General features: G+C 51.6%; 1 protein-coding gene across 2 annotated transcripts in view; it reads right to left on the bottom strand.

The window, feature by feature from the left end:
• LOC147706850 (exportin-5-like) overlaps nucleotides 1-17,943 on the bottom strand; it is a 2,308,032-nt gene that overhangs the window by 1,897,962 nt on the left and 392,127 nt on the right. For both annotated transcript variants that reach the window (XM_086926017.1, XM_086926018.1), the window contains exon 11: nucleotides 2,908-3,033. In XM_086926017.1, the coding sequence (XP_086782143.1) occupies nucleotides 2,908-3,033 (126 nt within the window). The remainder of the gene's footprint in view (nucleotides 1-2,907; nucleotides 3,034-17,943) is intronic.

Here is a 17,943-nt window from a genome sequence, read left to right as displayed (position 1 = left end):
TGGAAAGGGCAAATGCAGCAGAAGGACATAGGCTATGCAGACGCCCGCCATATACATTTCTTTCTCCTGTATGTCTCTTGGCTTATCGCTTCCCATGTATATGACATGCACCATGTGAATATAATTTTCAATAAAAATTTACTGAAATAAAAAAAATAAAAAAAAAACATGCCAGCAAAGTAGTCCCTTGTGGGCATGTCTGCGTTGGGCTGGGGGCGTGTGCTGGGGGCGTGACAAACGCTGGGGGCGTGTGGTACGTTCCGCCCTTCATGGCATGTCTCATATTGTGTGCTGTGGGCGTGTGCTGGTGGCGTGGGCGTGTGCGGGCGCGGGATTACAGAAAAAAAAGCGAGCGTTATGCCCAATATTTCATTCTTTTTTCTTTCCAGGTTCTGTACATTCCAGCTCCGGTTGTCCACCCTGCTCCCTTTAAATACCCCTGCACCCCATAATCATAACCCACCCTTAATCCTTAAAATACCCCAACACCCTTGAACACTAACCCATCTTAACCCTATAAATTTACCCTGTACCCCAAAAACCAAACCTAGCCATGAACCCTATAAATACCCCTGAACCTCAAAACCCACGCGTCCGGGATTACTGTGTACACAAGGATGAAAGACATAGTTTCCGCGAGGACACGCCTTAGCCCAACATCCCCTACGTTTGCCTGCTCGCCCTGGGCATCTTGCCTAGCCTCGGGTAAAAAAACAAGCATTGATCTCTTATCTTTATGGGGCCATGTGTTAGAAACACATGGTCCCATTAAGATAAGAAAGTGTTTTGTGACAGACGCAAAGCAGGCCACCGAGTCCGGCTAGGAGGTGAAAGGGCGTCTACAGAAAACTCTTATTTCCAATGGCAGGCCTCCGTTTAGCATAAACGGTGACGCCAGCCAATGGAAATGAGGGGCGGGGCTTAAAGCCCTCTTCTGAAAGTCCTTGTTAACAATAAATCTGGCGAGGCGAGCAGCGCATGGGCTGCCACGCCACGCAAGACCTAAAAACGAGTTCTCCCACAAAACAGATAAGGAAGGAAAGCATGATGAAACTGTACTTTACTGGTGCGCCACAGCCTTGAACAGAAGTGATGTACTGGCAAAGTGAACGAGTTAGGAGGCAGCAAAAAAGAGCAACACTGGATTGAACCAATGGCAAGTAGCAGGCGGGAAAAGAGTGGGTATTTTTATTACAACAGGTCTTGCATTCAGCTTATGCACGCTGAAGCTCGACCTAAAAAGGGAGCAGGAAGGCCTGAGCCCAGTGAGCTAGAAAGAAGCTGAGCTAGTTATGGGCTTATTCTTGCACCCCAGCCCTTTAGAGGAACAAGAAGAGGTTGGAGACTGGATTTGAAAATCACTAAGATATTGACAATAACATTACTTCTGTACTGCGGCAAGGTGGAAAGCCTGCCTGGGCAATGTCCAAAATGGAGCAGTCTGTTTTGTCTGATTTGGTTTATTTAATTTTAGTTTCTCTCTTTCATCCTCTGATATTCTTCCATGTTCTCTTGCCAAGATTATTATTCCTATGTAATGAGTGAGCAAGTGTGGTCTTTATATTGATCATTCTGTAATGTCTGCTGCGTATTGTGGTGTCTGCTCAGTTTTTTAGTGCTTTGTGGCATGTGGGATGATGAGTGAAGGAGTGTGAGTTGAGGTTAATGCGTGCAAGGGTGAATAGTCAGTTCTGCAGGAGAGAAGCATGTAAGCATGGCGATAAAAAGAGTACAATATTGAACTTCTAGGGTCAACACTACCTGACATGGGTGATTAGTCAAGTCTGTAGAATAGAACCAAGGCAGAGAGGTCAACTATATCCTTTGTTTACTTTAACTATATCATTGCTGTCACTCACCTGGGCACACATTTCAGTAACCGGACCTTCAACATCTGCCATCAAGACACTAGAGCAAATTTCTAATATCTCAATACCTATCATGGACTCTGTAACATCCCCTGCTACCTATGAGTGACAGTCCTAACAGCATCTCAACAACCAGCCAAAAGGAGCCCAACCAACAAATATTTTCCTGCTCCCTAAGGTAGCCAGCTCTTCTATGATGTTATCATTGAAAAATATGTTAAATACAACTATTTATGTTACATGTTGTTTTTTTTACTAGCAATGATAAAAAGAAATTAAATGGCTGAGCAGTAAGTGAGGAAAATATGTGAAGTAGTAATTAAATAGGAGGTTCCCCATATGCTCTCAGCAAATGGGCCCTCTAAGAAATGACATACACAATGATTAAGTTTCCTAACTCCATCTCCCTAACCTAATTTCAGAAGAGGCTGCAGTTGGCTTCATCAGTCCTATGCATACTGCCAATAATATGATGTGTTCCTCTGCCCAAACCTACAATCCCCTCACAGTTGTGCCCTAATCTAGCCTCACTGTAACCTTCAGAAGGCTAACTGAGGGAGCCATTCTGCTCTTCCTACCTTATTCAAGTGATCCTGGACCATTGTTAGACTCCTTCAAATTTTTATTATCTTTCCTTACTCTCCCTTGGTGATCATGAGAATCCCAGAATCTCATTGTCCTTTCAAATGAATTCCAAAGTCGGATCTTACATCAGTGACAGCCTCATTTGAGCCCACAAATCTCCTGCTCTGTGGCTGTAACAGCAAGAGTGGTTCTACTCAAATCTCTAGGTCTATCTGCTCACACCAATGCCTCTAATATATCACAGCTTCACCTCTAATCTGCTAAATGTCTCATTTTCAGTCCAGTACAAAATACATAGGCATTACCCCTTAGTAGCAATAACTTTAACATTGGCCATTTTCTACTGATTTGGCCTTCATACAAATAAATTAAGAATTTTACACACAGAAGCCATAGCGTGCCTTGGATTAGCTTCATTTTATAAAGGAAAAGGATCGCAATTGTAAAAACATACCTTAATCAGGTTCGTCCTCGTAGCAAGTAGATATTTTGGAAGCAGAGCCAGGAAGAGTGGGTTTCTGGATAACTGTGTATGTTTGAAAAACATTAACCAGGTAGGCTGGGTTAAGGAACTCAAGTACTAAAGAAATCAAACAAAAAAAAGCAGGTTACCCAAACCATCAGACTATAAGCCACAAAACTACGTAACAAGTCACACATTTTCCATAGCATTGATTGTGGAGGATATTGCATTCCCTCTCCAAACTTAAAAAAATCAAAGGGGCAGGGGGGACCATGGGAACCTTTACATGAAGTCACAGTTCCAAGCTTGTCCCAAGTGATGCACTGGTGCTGGGCAACACTAATTGGTTTTAAATGCACAGCATATAATGGAATGCCCGAAACCCTTTCATTCTCAAGTTTTTCAGCCTCTTAGACATTAAACGCCTAAAAGCTGAGAAAGGAAGTGGGCAGGTAATAAAGGATGTGAAAAACAGAGCCCATCAGAAACAATGTTATTGAAGGGAGGTAACATGCTCATTATGGGCTCTTTTCTCTCTGCATAGTCTTTATCTATAAAAGATTAACCAATTTATATGGATGAACTTCAGATAATTAAAAGTCACCCAATTTGCCTGATAACTTAACTAGATATTTTCCAAACATGGCTCTAGTCCAGGCTGTAGGAAGCTGGGTCTGTATATACTATACCAAAGTGAGGTATAGTGTGCACAGAGTCTAGTGCATCCCCAATGGTAGGCAGAGGTAAAGTTAGATAGCACCTCACTCTCCATTTGTTGTAGTGTGGTCGAGCAGTAAGGCTTTATCAGAGGGTAGTGGTAAGCATTTGTTGTACACACTCCTTCAGCAAATTAATTCACACACTCAAAGACTGAACTTTAGACCAATTGTTTTTGTATAAAAATATTCTTTTAGTTATTTTATTTCCTAGAACCAAGCAAGCCTGGCACAGGTAACTGATAAATACTTTGTAGTAAATATACAGTTGTAATACAGTTTGGATTGTAATTGTATATGCGATTTATTTTGACTTACAGTATTGTTTCAGAGAAATGCAATGCTTTGTAAATACCCTACATAGACTTGAATGGGCGTGTCAGTAAAATACCAGTTAAGTTACTTTTTAGATTACTTTTCTTACACAGTGTAGTATGTCGGGATCCTACACTGGGACATTTCCTGACAACAGGTAAGTAAAAGCGTTTTGGTTAAATAGTACAATTTTGAAGAATTTCTTTTCAAACTCCACACTTCAAAACTTTTCCAAGAAAAACAGTCAATGTTATCCTATAGAGGAAAATAGCATTATCGGTTTTAAGGTAAGTATTCTGTAGTGGGAGTTGAGGTTCGGCGGTTAGACTCTGGGGTCCCCCAGGGTCAGGGATGAACGCCCGTTACACCCTCAGCGGCCCAAGACGGCCGGATGCAGAGTGCTGAGGCCCAATGTTATCCAATTGGGAACAGGGGGCCTCCGACTGGTGGCTGCTGACGAGCAGGCCACTTGTTTGTGGGAGCAAAGCTCCTGGACTTAAGCTGAGGGCAAATAGGGGTTTAGGCCAGCACAAAAGATGCACCCCCAGCAGCACTAGGGCAGCCGGGTACAGAGTGCTGTTTTGGCATCGGAAGCACTGTAGCTTTCAATGGGGAGTTTTCGGTTTGCAAAAAGCACTGCAGGCTCGGGGACAAAGGTCTTCTGGGTGCAATCACCCCTTCGAGAGGTAAGTTGGGATGTTTGGGGTTGGCTAGGCAATGTTGGTTGGGCCACCCAGGGCCAGGGGGCGTCGGGTGCAGGCGTACCTTTCAGAGTCATATCTTCTTCCCAGCTCCTGGTCGCGGTTGAGGGGGGACATTCGGGATTTAGGCTGCAGGCGTCAGCTGGAGGCAGGTCAGGGATAACGAGGGGGGGACCTCCTCGTGGTGTTTGCCCACTCGAGCTCAAGCCGTGGAAGGCGGGTGCAGAGTGGTGCGAATTTGCGGTTTCAGGCCGGGGCCAGAGGTTGTTGCTGAACAGATCTGGTGTTCACAGGAGACACAGTTTTGTGGTTGAAGGCATGCAGGTCCTCCAGCGTTTTCGAGGTTGCTGGCTGAAGGACACACTGGGATTTCGCAGGAGCAGGTTCGAGGTGGAGACAGGCTGGTAGGGCTGGGGCCAAGTAATTAGGTATCTTCCTCTTGTTAGCTCCGGCATGGCTGTTCAGTCCGTCTTTTTCTTTTCTTGTTGCAGGTTCTTGCCTTGAACGGAGGGGCTATTGGAACAGCCTGTGGCCTGCGGAGCTGTCGATCACGAGATACCCAGGTGCTCTGAGCTGGGCGGCTGGTTCATGCCTGGCGCTGTGTGCCGCCGTGAGCGGTGGCCCTCAACAGCAACGACGACGTGGAGATATAGCGCACTTGATGTGACCCCCGGGAGGCTACCCGGATGAGAGGAGGCTGCCTGAGGTCCTAAGGGGCTGATCCACGGACCGCTATACATCATGTGGCGCAGTTGGCGAGACCCACTATTTTGAGGCCTCGAGGCGCGGGAGACTCCTGCTGCAAGACCTAGTTCCTAAGGCTACTCAGGGGCAACTGCTGACTGGTGGAAGTGTTTCCCTCTAGGGTGAGTGGAACACCATACTATCCTCTTCTCCTGCAGGCCCTGGTGACAAGAGAGGTGAAGTGGGCACCCTGGGGAGGCCCGCAGCCCACGTGGAGCCCGGGGGGTGCCTGCGGGACTCAGGCACCAGTTTCTGTGGAGAGCTGGGGGCTGGCACTCGCAGTGCATGCGTCGGGCAATATTAACGATGGAGCTGCCTCTGTTGGCACCCCTGAGTAGGGTCCACTAACTTTACGTTACTCTGATCCCCCTGTTGCGTGATATTGTCCAAGGAGGAATTGCGGGCAGCTCTATCCCTGGAGCACACCACGAAGGGGTGGCACCTGCGCCAGGAGACTAGTGGTAGGCTAGTTTTCAGGGGCATCTCTGAGATGCCCCCTGTGTGCATTTTTCATTAAATCTCACACTCCCCGCACCATACACTCTTAATGGCAGCACTGCACTTACAGTGCCCAGGAATGGACTGGGGCACTAGGGGTACAGGGCTCATGCACCTGTACCCTCACCACTGGTATAGTGCACCCAGCTAGAGGGGTGACTGATCTATTCCAGCGCAGTGGGTTGTAGACATGGCACAAAGGGATGTGTGCAATCTCGACTCTTCGCTTTGTTCTGCACCAAGACACGCAGCCTGCAAAAGCAGTGTGTGTGTGTGTGTGTGTGTGTGTGTGTGTGTAAAGGTACAGGGCCTCTAAGGGTTGCACAATAAGTGATGCAGCCCTTAGAGGCCTTCCCTGGTCACAATGCTGTCAGGTACCCCACAAGGCTTACCTTTGCTTGTGGAGTATTCTCGCAGAGACGACAAGAGCTACCTCCCCTGCACCCACCTAACCCCGTGGGAGAAATGAAGCGCCCAACCGGGATGCGATGGAACCAGGGAAAGGGAGCCGATAATGATGGGTTGCTGTCTTGGGTGCAGATGTGGAACGCTTCAGGGGAAGAGTAGAATCGGTGACACCAACTGGAATTGGACAAAGGGACACCCAGTTAGAAGGAGACCCACACCTCCCACTCCAGCGTACGCCTCTACACACATACAGAGAAACAACTACCTGGTAGTGAAGGCATCCAGGCTCCAGGAACAGTCTAGGATTCTTAGTAACCCCCTGTCACTCTGTGTTCCAGAACTGTTATGTAAACAAAAATAAAGCGCTCCTGCGCAATTAGGAAAACGCCAAAGTATATCTGGCAAGGCAAGTGCTCCTGCGCTATTAGTAACCCCTCCAAGACAGCTGGCAAACTAAAAAAGTGTTAGGCAAAAGGAAACAGCGCTCCAGCGCGATAAGTATAAACCTTGTACCCAGGCAAAGAAAGCGCTGCAGCGCTGAGTAAGAAACCAAAGAAAAGCGCTCCAGCGTGGTCTCAACAAATAAAACACCCAGGCAATGTCAAAGCGCTCCTGCGCAGTTACGGAAACAATGGAGAACTAGCGCCCAGCGCGATGTCACGTAACTAAGTACAAAGGCAAATGAAAAGCGCTCCTGCGCGGTCAGCAAAGGCAAACTTGTAATGTTCAAAGATATGCGGAGAGGACGTTCGCTTTGCAGCCAAACTCCTCCGATACCTGTTCCGATGATTCTCGTGGTAGATAGGCTTCAAACAGGAAATTGCCAGAATACGAAGCGCCGATCCGGGCGGAAACGCGATGGTTATGCGGATTACCCCAGAAGCGCATCATAGGAAGAGGCGGACCTTATGAATGGCTAGACCGCTCCTCGACTTCAAGGCGGAAGTGAGGATGCGAAGTTCTGTGTAGGTGTGTAGGAGGCGCCGTATGGCAAAAGCCGCGACCTGACAAATGCCCTGGGTACCTGTGGTACCAGTTACCCTGCTCTGACCTGTGGCCAGAGATGCCAATTGGGTTTAGGCTTCAATGCAGTTTTAGGGAAGGAACATAGGCCCTGGGTACCTGGTTAGCAGGAACCCAGGGCACACTCAGTCAAAGCACATCAGCAATTCTGCAAAAAGTGGAGGCAACCATGCAGAAAGAGGGCACTTTCTCACTCTGGCAAAATGTCTTGAAGAAATGAAAAAAGGGAAGAGTAACAGAACAGTAAGAATATCTTCAAGAGATCTGTATAACTCTGGCAGATGGCACCGCTCCCCAGAAATAAGTGACTGATGCACCCCACACAGAATGTGCAATTCTTGCAGACCGAATCCTGTTGGCTTCTTCATATTGTTCCTGTTAAGCATTACTTTTTGTAAAAGCACCACAATATAATCTCTAATAGTCGACAAACAGCCTCCACATACAATCATTCCTTAGCTGGTTGTACATAAAGATCCAGAACTTAAGACCCAGAGGTTTAACTGCACTAATCACTAGATCTTCCCGCACTTTCACTGTTTTTTCCTATGCCCACTATAATGCTGAGAATTTCAGAAAGAAGAGGCCAATAGACCCTCAGAAAAACGTGAAATTGGAAGCAGTTTACCTCTTTGATGCAACAATTTGCCATCCCTTGTTCCCAAAAGACTTGCACACTAACCACCCCTCAACCCATATTGAAACGTCAGGGATTTATGTACGAAATCAGTCAGATACTTTGTGTTCTGGCAAACTGTAAAGCTATCCAGACATGAATACCTTCATGGACCAAACATTTTGGCTACCACATCTGGATGTGGACTCATTCAATTCAAGAACAGTGACACCTTTTATGTTTAAAGTATTTTATTCATTCAGTGTGACACATCCAAACTTATATACAGCAATATAAGATCAGCAAATGAAAAGGACAAAAGTCCGGCATGTCACAACATTTTAGCCCAAACATTCCCCACCACCCCAACGTCCCAATGCCCCCCCCAAATCCCAACACCCCACCCCCCCCCCTCCCCCACTGTCCAGTGCGCTACTAACATGCAGCCTATCTCCCGAGGCTATAGGCAATTGGGGAGGAGGATCTCATCCCACTCACTGATCTGGCACTGGTGGGCTCGTAAGCCGTAGGAGGCGGAGGTACCTCGGGCAAGTGAGCTCCCTGAATTCCGTGAGCAGCAAAGAGTGAAATGGTTGTCACAGTTCATTAAATTGCGTTACATCCCCAGCCACCACCAAAGACAATTTCTCCATCCCCAAGACATGCCAAAGTCTGTGGAGCCAGCCCGTTATCGTGGGTACTGTAGCTGTACGCCAATGTATCAAGATATTCTGAACAGCAGAGCCAAGGGCAATGGCGATATGTCTGCCTCTTCTGGACTTGAGAGGATACATTAAAGCATTTGGGAGTCCTAGCAGGGTATATGCCGGGAAGAACGGGAGCTCTATGCCGAAATGAGAGTCAATTTCATCCAGCACTTCCTTCCAGTAATCAGTTAAGAGAGGACAGTCCCAGAGAATATGCGTCAGCGTGCCCCGATGTCCGCACCCCCGCCAGCACGTGTCCGTCTTACTATGGTCGAACTCATGAATCCGCTCAGGCGTATAATACCAGTAAGTGGACACTTTAGTAAAAATATCTGTGAGGCCCATATGATAGGCTGAGTGGCGCGCCCTATAAGATATGTGGTCCCATTCCTTGGGGCTAAGTGTCCTCGCAAGCTCTCGTTCCCATCTAACCCTCCCTGGATTGTGGAAGTGTGTAGAGGGTGTAGGAAGGTACCTCCTGACTATGGTTGCCCCCAACTTTTTGCCTGGTGTTTTGCTGGTTTTCCGATTTAGTTGACCTGGGACCCTGCCAATCAGGACCCCAGGCCTACTGCTCTCTCTAAAATGGATTCCATGTACCTTAGGTACATTTCCAATTGGGACTGGGCCACCTTATCAGACCCTGTAACTCAGGGCATCGGTGTACCCAGGGCCCACCAGGGGCTGAAGCATGTATTACGCCACCCCTGGATGGCCATCTAAATCTGACACAACTGGCTGCACGACAGCTGGGGCCACGTGGCGTACTCGCCCGTTGCTGTAGGTGTAGTATCCCTATACCTAACCTTAAAATGGACACCCGAGTTCCTCTCAGTCACTCCTATGGCAGGCCTTGACAATCCTGAAGGCAGAGTGCCCGGTTGCAGCTTGCGGAACCAAGACCCAATGGCTGTTCCATGATAACGCGTATCATATCAGTAACTTCGGTATCGCGTTATCAAGACATGTCGAGTAAGGTGTCATACGAATCGGGATGCTGCCCCCTCACCAATTCTGGCGACGAGGTTAGCATTCCGCCCTTCTAGAGGGACACGACATGTACGTAACTGTGAACCCCGGTTAAAGTTAACTGAAGCCTCAGCTCCACAAAATGGACGCTGCCACCACAGACACGAGTCTGACCTCCTGCTGCTGGGAGTCCTTCCAGCGAGGAGAGCTTGGACAAAGGGTTTCCTGTCAAGGGCGGTGTTCCCACCGTCCCAGACAGGGTTTGTGAATTCTGGGTAGGTAGGGCTTTGCGAGAAGGTGACTGCGGAGTGGCACCCCGGTGCTCACTACGCATCTGCCGGCCAGAACCAGTTCCAGGGGCGCGCAGCCCCTGACCTGGGGGAAGTCCAGCAGGGGGAGAGGGGTGTAACTACCCCCCTTCCTGGTCCCACCCTTAGGGCAGGACCTAGTCATGTACCCGCCCCTTTCTTTAGGATACAGGCCGGAGCGGGGACCCTTCCAAATCAGATCATCTTTGAATCAAGAATACTTTCTACGAAAGGACTTCGAGACTCTTCTCAAGATTTCTCCCTTGTGGCTAAGGAGTAGTCACCCTGCATCCGCAGGCACCATCTAAGAACTCTGCGGTTTGCTGCAAGTCCTTCCTCAAGGATCCGACGGCCCAGCTCGACGAGAACCGGCTTCCCTGGCACCTCTGACCTCTACCCACGTCGTCAGCTCAGCTGAGATCTGTGGGTGCGACGAGACCTCGAGGGACCGGCCATCATCAAAACCTGCAAGCTTTCTTAACCAGCACGACCATCGAAGCAATTCTCTGGTGAGTGCTCTGGGGTCCGAGAAGCCCCGACCCTGAGTATCTCCAGCACCGAAGTGCAGTCTCCCAGCATCTCCACGATCTGCGTGGGGCCCTTCTGCTTGCTGCTCAGCACGTTGTCTGGTCACTAGCCGCTGGCTTGTGCCCTTCTTTGACGACATCCGACAACCAACACTGCTGGTCTGGTTGCTCAAGATCGGCCCTTGCTCCCTTTTTCGAGAGGAGGACCCCGGACCCTCCTGGTCCACTCAAGACGCCATCTTAGGCCACCACGTGGCCCTGAGATCTGCCAAGGCTTGTTGCCCCAATCCTGGGCCCAGCGACGCCGACAGCATCAACCTTCGTGGGACAGCTCGCACCTCCATCCTGGTCGCCGACAACGCCTCCTGGTCCGTGAGACTGCAGAGCCTAGCGTCGCCCACTCACCTAGTCGAGGTGACGGCCATCCGGTGCCTTCCTGGTACCCTCGGTCTACTGGCTAGTAGTACGAACTTGGTCCCCTCTGCTTTCAGGTATCAACGATCACCGATCCAGGCTTAGATCTCTACGAACTATTCATCACTGGTCGCCGGCCAGCAACTCCTTTTCTTCCGGCTCCTGGCTCGTCAGCGAAGACCCCCGATGCCTGTAAGACTTGTGCAGCCGCAGCCTTCGTGGCTAGGTAACTTTGGCATTTCGGTGCCTGCATAGCCTCCTTACTCTAGGGTCCCGAGTCCCTCGCTTCCGACTTGCCTTATCGGGTCCGCCCGAGACCACTAAACTTTCCGTGCCCTCGGGCACTTGTTTTAAATTGTGCACTTGAAGTATTTTCTAAGAGCTTTTGGTTCTGTGCTTAGTACCCTGTCCTCATAAAGAGTACAGGGCTGTTGTGATTCTAATAAATATACTGTTTATTTTCATAACACTTGTGTGGTGTCCTTTTCACTTGGTGGTCAAGGGGTATGTGATGGTATTACAGCTGGCTTAACACGCCCTCTAGAGTTTAGCCCGAAGACTGCTCGTATCCACGCTACTAGGATAGCTGGTCTAAGGTTGACTTACAACCAATCACCATAAGGGTTGTTTGGAACGATACATAGTGGTCGCTAGAATAGCGAACGCTGCATATCGGGCCAACTTCTCACAGAGGGTAGTTGCAAAAACTTATACAGGTCCGAGATTAGTTTTGAGTCCGATGTACGGAAAACAACAGCCATCTCTCACACGGTGAGAGCATCCTATCCGCCACCTCCCGCACCTGTGGCTGAAGGGCCCAATGCCGAACCTGCATGTAACGATGTCTTTCCGTTTCAGGGAGTGAGAATTCCTGCCGAAATTGTGTGAACGGGATGATACCCTCAGGGCCATACAGATGACACAAAGCTCTGCATCCTGCCTGCCGCCAATGTGTGAAAGCTCCTTTCTCCATCCCGGGGGTGAAGGCAGGATTATCCACTAGCGGCGAAAGGGGCGAGGGAAACGTGGTGAGGTCATACCTAAGGTAGGTTGCATCCCAAACCCGCAAAGGTACTCTAGTAATGAAGGATGCGTAAAGAATCTTAGGCCGATGAGTCCGGTGCAGGAACGGTATCTCCTGCAGAGGCCGCCCCGCCACCGCTTGGTCTTGGAAAAGCCAATGCTTATCCGACTCCCACCTGCACCATTCGACCAAGTACCTCAATTGCGTCGCCTGAAAGTATTTCCGGAAGTCGGGAATGCCCAGGCCTCCAGCGTCAGGAGACAAAAGAGAAAGGGTCCTGCGTAGCCTAGGCTTTTTCCCCTACCAAATGAAACGGGCTACGTCAGACTGCAGTTGCTGTATCCACCCCTTCAGCGGCAGCAGCGGCAGGGCCCTGAATAAGTAGAGCACTTGTGGCAAGATCGTCATCTTGACGGCAGCAATCCTACCCAACCAGGAAAGGATGCCGCGATTCCAGCGGCCTAGCTCTGCCTTGATCTTGGCACCCAAGGCCAAGTAGTTGGCTTAGACCATGGCTGGCAACGTAGGGGCAATCTGAATCCCTAAATACGGTATCGCCTCCGGGGACCAAAGTAACGGGAACCTGTTCTGCAAGTACGCCTTGGTATCAGGCGCCAGGGATATATCCAAAGCCACCGACTTCACCATATTTACTTTAAAGCCCGAGACCGTGCCGAATGCCGCCAGTTCTTCCATACAGGCCGGAAGTGATGTCCGGGGAGTAGCCAATGTGAAGATGACATCATCAGCGTAGAGACTAACCGCATGGGTAAAACCACCCATCCGTATCCCCTCCACCGCCGGTCGAGTCCGCACCCGCCGAGCGAGCAGCTCCATGTAGAAAGCGAAGAGCAAGGGTGAGAGTGGGCAGCCCTGCCTTGTGCCTCTCTCAATGGGAAAGGCTGCGGAGGTATGGCCGTTAACCCGGACCACCGCTGAGGGCTCCTTGTAGCAGTTGAGGATCATAGAGCGAAACCGTTCTCCAATACCAGCCTTCGCCAGCACTTGTTCCAAGAAGGGCCAGTGCATGCGGTCGAACGTTTTTTCAGCGTCGACAGTGAGCATCATCCTCTCACCCGGAATCCGGGATGCCTTCTCCAGCAGGTGGACCACCCGTTTTGTATTATCCACCGTCTGCCGTCCCGGAACAAAACCCGCCTGATCCGGATCAACAAGGCCGGGCGGCTTGCCAAGATCCCAGTATAAAGTTTCAGGTCGACATTTAGAAGAGATATCGGCCTATAAGATCCACAGTGTTTGGGATCTTTCCCCGGTTTGGGGATGACCTTGACGGAAGCCCTCAAGAGATCAGGCGGGATGGCTCCAGGTTCCGCGAAGGAATTGAAAAGGCGGGCGAGGATGGGGGCTAACGATCCACAGAACGTCTTATAGAAGAGGGCCGAGTAGCCATCCGGGCCTGGTGCTTTGCCGTGCTTAAGTCTGGCAGTGGCCGTCACTACTTCCTCTATGCTGATGTCCCTGTTTAGGTGGTCCGCCTGTAGTGGGTCCAAGGAGGGCAAAGTGATCGAATCTAGGTAGGAGGTCATAGCCGGCACGTCCGGCGGGTCACCCGCATAGAGGCTGCCGTAGAATTCTCGGAACGCGGCCGAAATGCAGGCGTCATCCGTCACTGTACCACCCATGGGGTCAGAGAGTTCTTTCACCAACTGGCTCTGCCTAGTGGCTCGGAGTCTATTGGCCAAAAGTTTGCGACAGCGATCCCCACCAGTATAAAAAGCATGGCGTAGTCGAAGGGCCGCATATTCCGCCCGGTCCACATCCAAGGCGGCAAGAAGTTTCCTTGCTTCTTTAAGCTGCCGCCAAATCCTCGGGCCCCAGTTCTGCGGTGAATCAGCTCCAATTCCCGGACCCTGTCAGTGAGCTCTTCCCTCTTTATTTTGCGTTCCCTATTTTCGGCCGCAGAGATCGATAAGAACTCTCCTCGGAGGACCGCCTTCAAAGCTGCCCACTGGGTGGCTCTGGTAGTATCCGTGTTGTCATTGTGCGCTAAATATTCACGAAGGACCTGCTCAATACGGTCCGTCACCATTTTCCTGTGGAGCAGAGTATCCCGGAGGCGCCAGACCCTCGCTGGGGCGGCAGACGGTGGCAAGCAGAAGGATGCCTCAACAGGGGCGTGATCCGACAGGGAAATAACCCCCATGTCCACGGTAGATGCAAGGGCCTGCACCGGGTGGGGTGACCAGCAGGTGATCAAGCCTCGCATAGGTCTTGTGCGCGTGGGAGTAGTAGGAGTAATCCCTGTCCACGGGGTGCTTATGACGCCAGAGGTCCTGGAGGTCCACCTCCGCAAGTCGCGCCTTGCAACCAGCTGAGAATTCCCCGACTTGCGGGGAGCGCTGAGCCGACCTGTCAACTACCGAATCAACGACCATGTTAAGGTCGCCCCCGAGGATAACATGCCTATCCGGCGAGGCTGAAATCTCTTCCACCGCTGACTGCAAGAACCGCTCCTGTTTGTCATTAGGACTATAAAGAGAGCCTATCGTGAATATCATGCCCCCCACCCGAAACCTATGTGCCAACATCCTCCCTTTAATTTCTGCGAATTTATGGATGTGCTCCCCCCTGAAGTGTCGAGCCACTAGAATCGCCACCACGGCTGTCCTGAAGAAAAGAACTGCGTCGGGAATTTACAAGAGCGTAGTCTATGTGTGTCCTGTGGCAATAGGTGGGTTTCCTGAAGGAGTTAAATGTCCGCTTGGGTGTTCTCCAACAGGGAAAGCACTGCTCGCCGTTTAACGGGATTGTTCAGAGCCCTGACATTCAGGGTCACGATCTTAAAGGAATGAGGAGGCATAGGAAGAGATGTGTGTAAAGGCGCAAGTGTCCTGCGTGGTGAATACCGTGGGTAAGCATACTCCCTCAAACTCAAACAGCAAGTCGGCCACCCACCAACAGTATGCAACGCCTCTCCCCCTTGCGCAGCACGGCCCAGTACCAACCACCAGCCCCAGTGCGACCAAATCACCCGCCACATACGCGCCAACCTCACAGACCCCCTCCCCATGCTTCAACCTATCGTCACAAAGCAAAGCAAAATGGAGAGACTCAGGCAAAGCAACATTTCCTAGCACAGCGCACTGGACAACTTCTTTCCCCACCCCCAACTCCCACGAACCCTCCCGGTACCCCAACACCCCAAAACAACCCCTTCCAAACCCCCAACACTGTCCCCGTCCCTCCAAAAAAAGAGTCAAGGAAACCATTGTCCAAGGCCGGCCCAAAAAGGCAAGTCTATGGGAAAGTCTCGAAAGTGGACGTCCAACCACAACACCACCCCGCTCCCCCCCCCCCCACCCTCCCAGGCCCCCAAACCTGCAGCTCAAAAAAGAAGAAGCGATGTCGATTTCCCCCCGGAGAATTCTTAGGCGGTCAAAGCAACCTCCTCTGTCGCCGTTTCTCTAGCGACCTCCCGCACAGCATTATCCATCTCAGCCCGGATAGTAGGCGAGTCCGGTCTCACCGAAGAAGTCGAAGACCTGCGGCCAGGGATCGATTGCCAGCCATCCCAGGTGATCCAGCGACGACGTGGAGTGGGGCCATCTTCGTCAGTCGCCGTGATGCCCAATACAGTACAGGTGTCCTGAAGGGAGCGCAGCTGATGCAATATTCCGTTCCAGCGGAAGATAATACGGAAAGGGTGGCCCCAAGAATATTGAATGTCATGCTCCCGCAAGAAATCAGTCACAATATTAAAAGACTTGCGTTTCTGGAGGGTGACCACTGAAAGGTCTTGAAAGAGGGCCACCCTATGGCCTCTGAACTCCAAGGAGAGCTTAGTGCGAGCTACCCTAAGAATCCTTTCTTTCAGGGGATAGTCCGGCAGGAAAGCCAGAAGATCGGGGGGAGGTGCCGGGGCTCTACGTTGTGGGCCCACTCTATGTGCCCTATCGATCCTGAGAGTAAAGTCTGCCGGCTCACCCAGGACGTCCCGAAACAGATCTTGCAAGTAGGCGGCCGCCTCCTCCCCTTCTTCTCCGAGCGGAACGCCCCGGACACTGATGTTGTTCCTCCGGGAACGGTTCTCGAGGTCCTCCACATGGGATTGTAGATCAATCTGCTGGTCTCGGAGCCTAATCACTTCCTGCTGGAGCTGTGTGAGTTCCTCGTCCCGGGCATGTCCCGCTTCTTCCACGGATGAGACCCTTTCTCCTAGGCCATCAACCTCTCTCCGGACCTCTCGTACCTCCCCCGCTACTTCCTGCTTGAGAGTCTGGAAGTCATCCCGTAGGGAGCTAAAGAGCGACTCAAGGAACGACCTAGTAACTGGTGGCTCCCCTCCGCTCGCCCCCTGCGAACTGCTAGACTGACTGGGGGAGGGCTGTCCACGGTCCTGTCGAGCATTGCTCCTGTTCAGCATCTCCGGCAGGGTGCGGTCACCCTTTCTGTTCCCCCTGTTGCCGGCCATCTTGGGCGCCGAATAAGAGTGTTCAATCCTCACCAGCGATAGTAGCGTTCACAACACCACTTAGCTACCCGCTGTGTGACCGCCCTGACCGAAGAGGCCGCAAGTCGCTCCTGTAGTGCAGTCCAACATCCGTTCTCTACCGCTCCGTGCTCTCCTGGCGGAGACTCCTGCCCACTCCACCTCAGTGCTAGGCCGGCGGGATGTAGCTTCCAGGTCAAAATGGCGTCCACGCTCCGTCGCACGCTGCCTCTCAAGCAGCCCCCGAGCGGACCCCAAGCCATATACAACAAGGGAGCCAAGTCCCCGCGGCAGTCGCTTCAAAGGCTTCTGAGACTCCTCTGGGCCCGAGTTGCACCACCAGGCACCCACCACTTCCTATCCGGTTCAGCGGGTGGGACGATCTCGTGCCCCGAGCCAGGCCGGCAAGGCCTCCAAAATCCTCGGCACCGGTCCCATCCACGGCTGTAAACCGGTCGTTTGTCTTGGCGGGGCCCCAACTTCACACCGCTCCGGTCGCTTTCGTTCAGCGCCACAGTCAGCGGCTCCGCACTGCAGTAGGGGGCGGACCCAAGCTGGTCCCCGCTCCCCTCTAGGCCGCGCCAACGGCCTCCGCACAGCGCCTCAGGCTCGAGTTCGCTCACAGGGCGGACCCAACGGCACTTCCGGTCGGGCCGCAGCTTTCGAAGATCGCGGCTCGGCTTCCACAGTCCGCCAAAATTGCCTTCTGGCGCGCAGATTTCTCTCCCAGCAGGTTCCACCAGTTCCCCACTGCACCCGCCGTCGCCAGCTGGCGACGTTGGGGGGAGATCAGCGATTAATAAGGTGCTCAGGGGCCTGGGCCGGAGGAGCTCGCCGAGGTCGCGTCCTTCTACTCCGCCATCTTGGCCACGCCCCCCAGTGACACCTTTTGACCTCTATTTTGACACTGCAAAAGTGTTAGGCAAAAGGAAACAGCGCTCCAGCGCGATAAGTATAAACCTTGTACCCAGGCAAAGAAAGCGCTCCTGCACTGAGTAAGAAACCAATGAAAAGCGCTCCAGCGTGGTCTCAACAAATAAAACACCCAGGCAATGTCAAAGCGCTCCTGCGTAGTTACGGAAACAATGGAGAACTAGCGCCCCAGCGCGATGTCACGTAACTAAGTACAAAGGCAAATGAAAAGCGCTCCTGCGCGGTCAGCAAAGTCAAACTTCCAATGTTCAAAGATATGCGGAGAGGACGTTCGCTTGGCAGCCAAACTCCTCCGATACCTGTTCCGATGCTTCTCGTGGTAGATAGGCTTCAAACAGGAAATTGCCAGGATACGAAGCGCCGATCCGGGCGGAACCGCGATGGTTATGCGGATTCCCCCAGAAGCGCATCATAGGAAGAGGCGGACCTTCTGAATGGCTAGACCGCTCCTCGACTTCAAGGCGGAAGTGAGGATGCGACGTTCTGTGTAGGTGTGTAGGAGGCGCCGTATGGCAAAAGCCGCGACCTGACAAATGCCCTGGGTACCTGTGGTACCAGTTACCCTGGGCTGACCTGTGGCCAGAGATGCCAATTGGGTTTAGGCTTCAATGCAGTTTTAGGGGAGGAACATAGGCCCTGGGTACATGGTTAGCAGGAACGCAGGGCACACTCAG

This window comes from Lissotriton vulgaris, chromosome 6 (assembly GCF_964263255.1).
Source record: "Lissotriton vulgaris chromosome 6, aLisVul1.2, whole genome shotgun sequence".
In the NCBI taxonomy this organism is placed as follows: Eukaryota; Metazoa; Chordata; class Amphibia; order Caudata; family Salamandridae; genus Lissotriton; species Lissotriton vulgaris.
The sequence above is the reverse complement of the archived record's forward strand: the minus strand, read 5'-3'. Positions and strand labels throughout refer to the sequence as shown.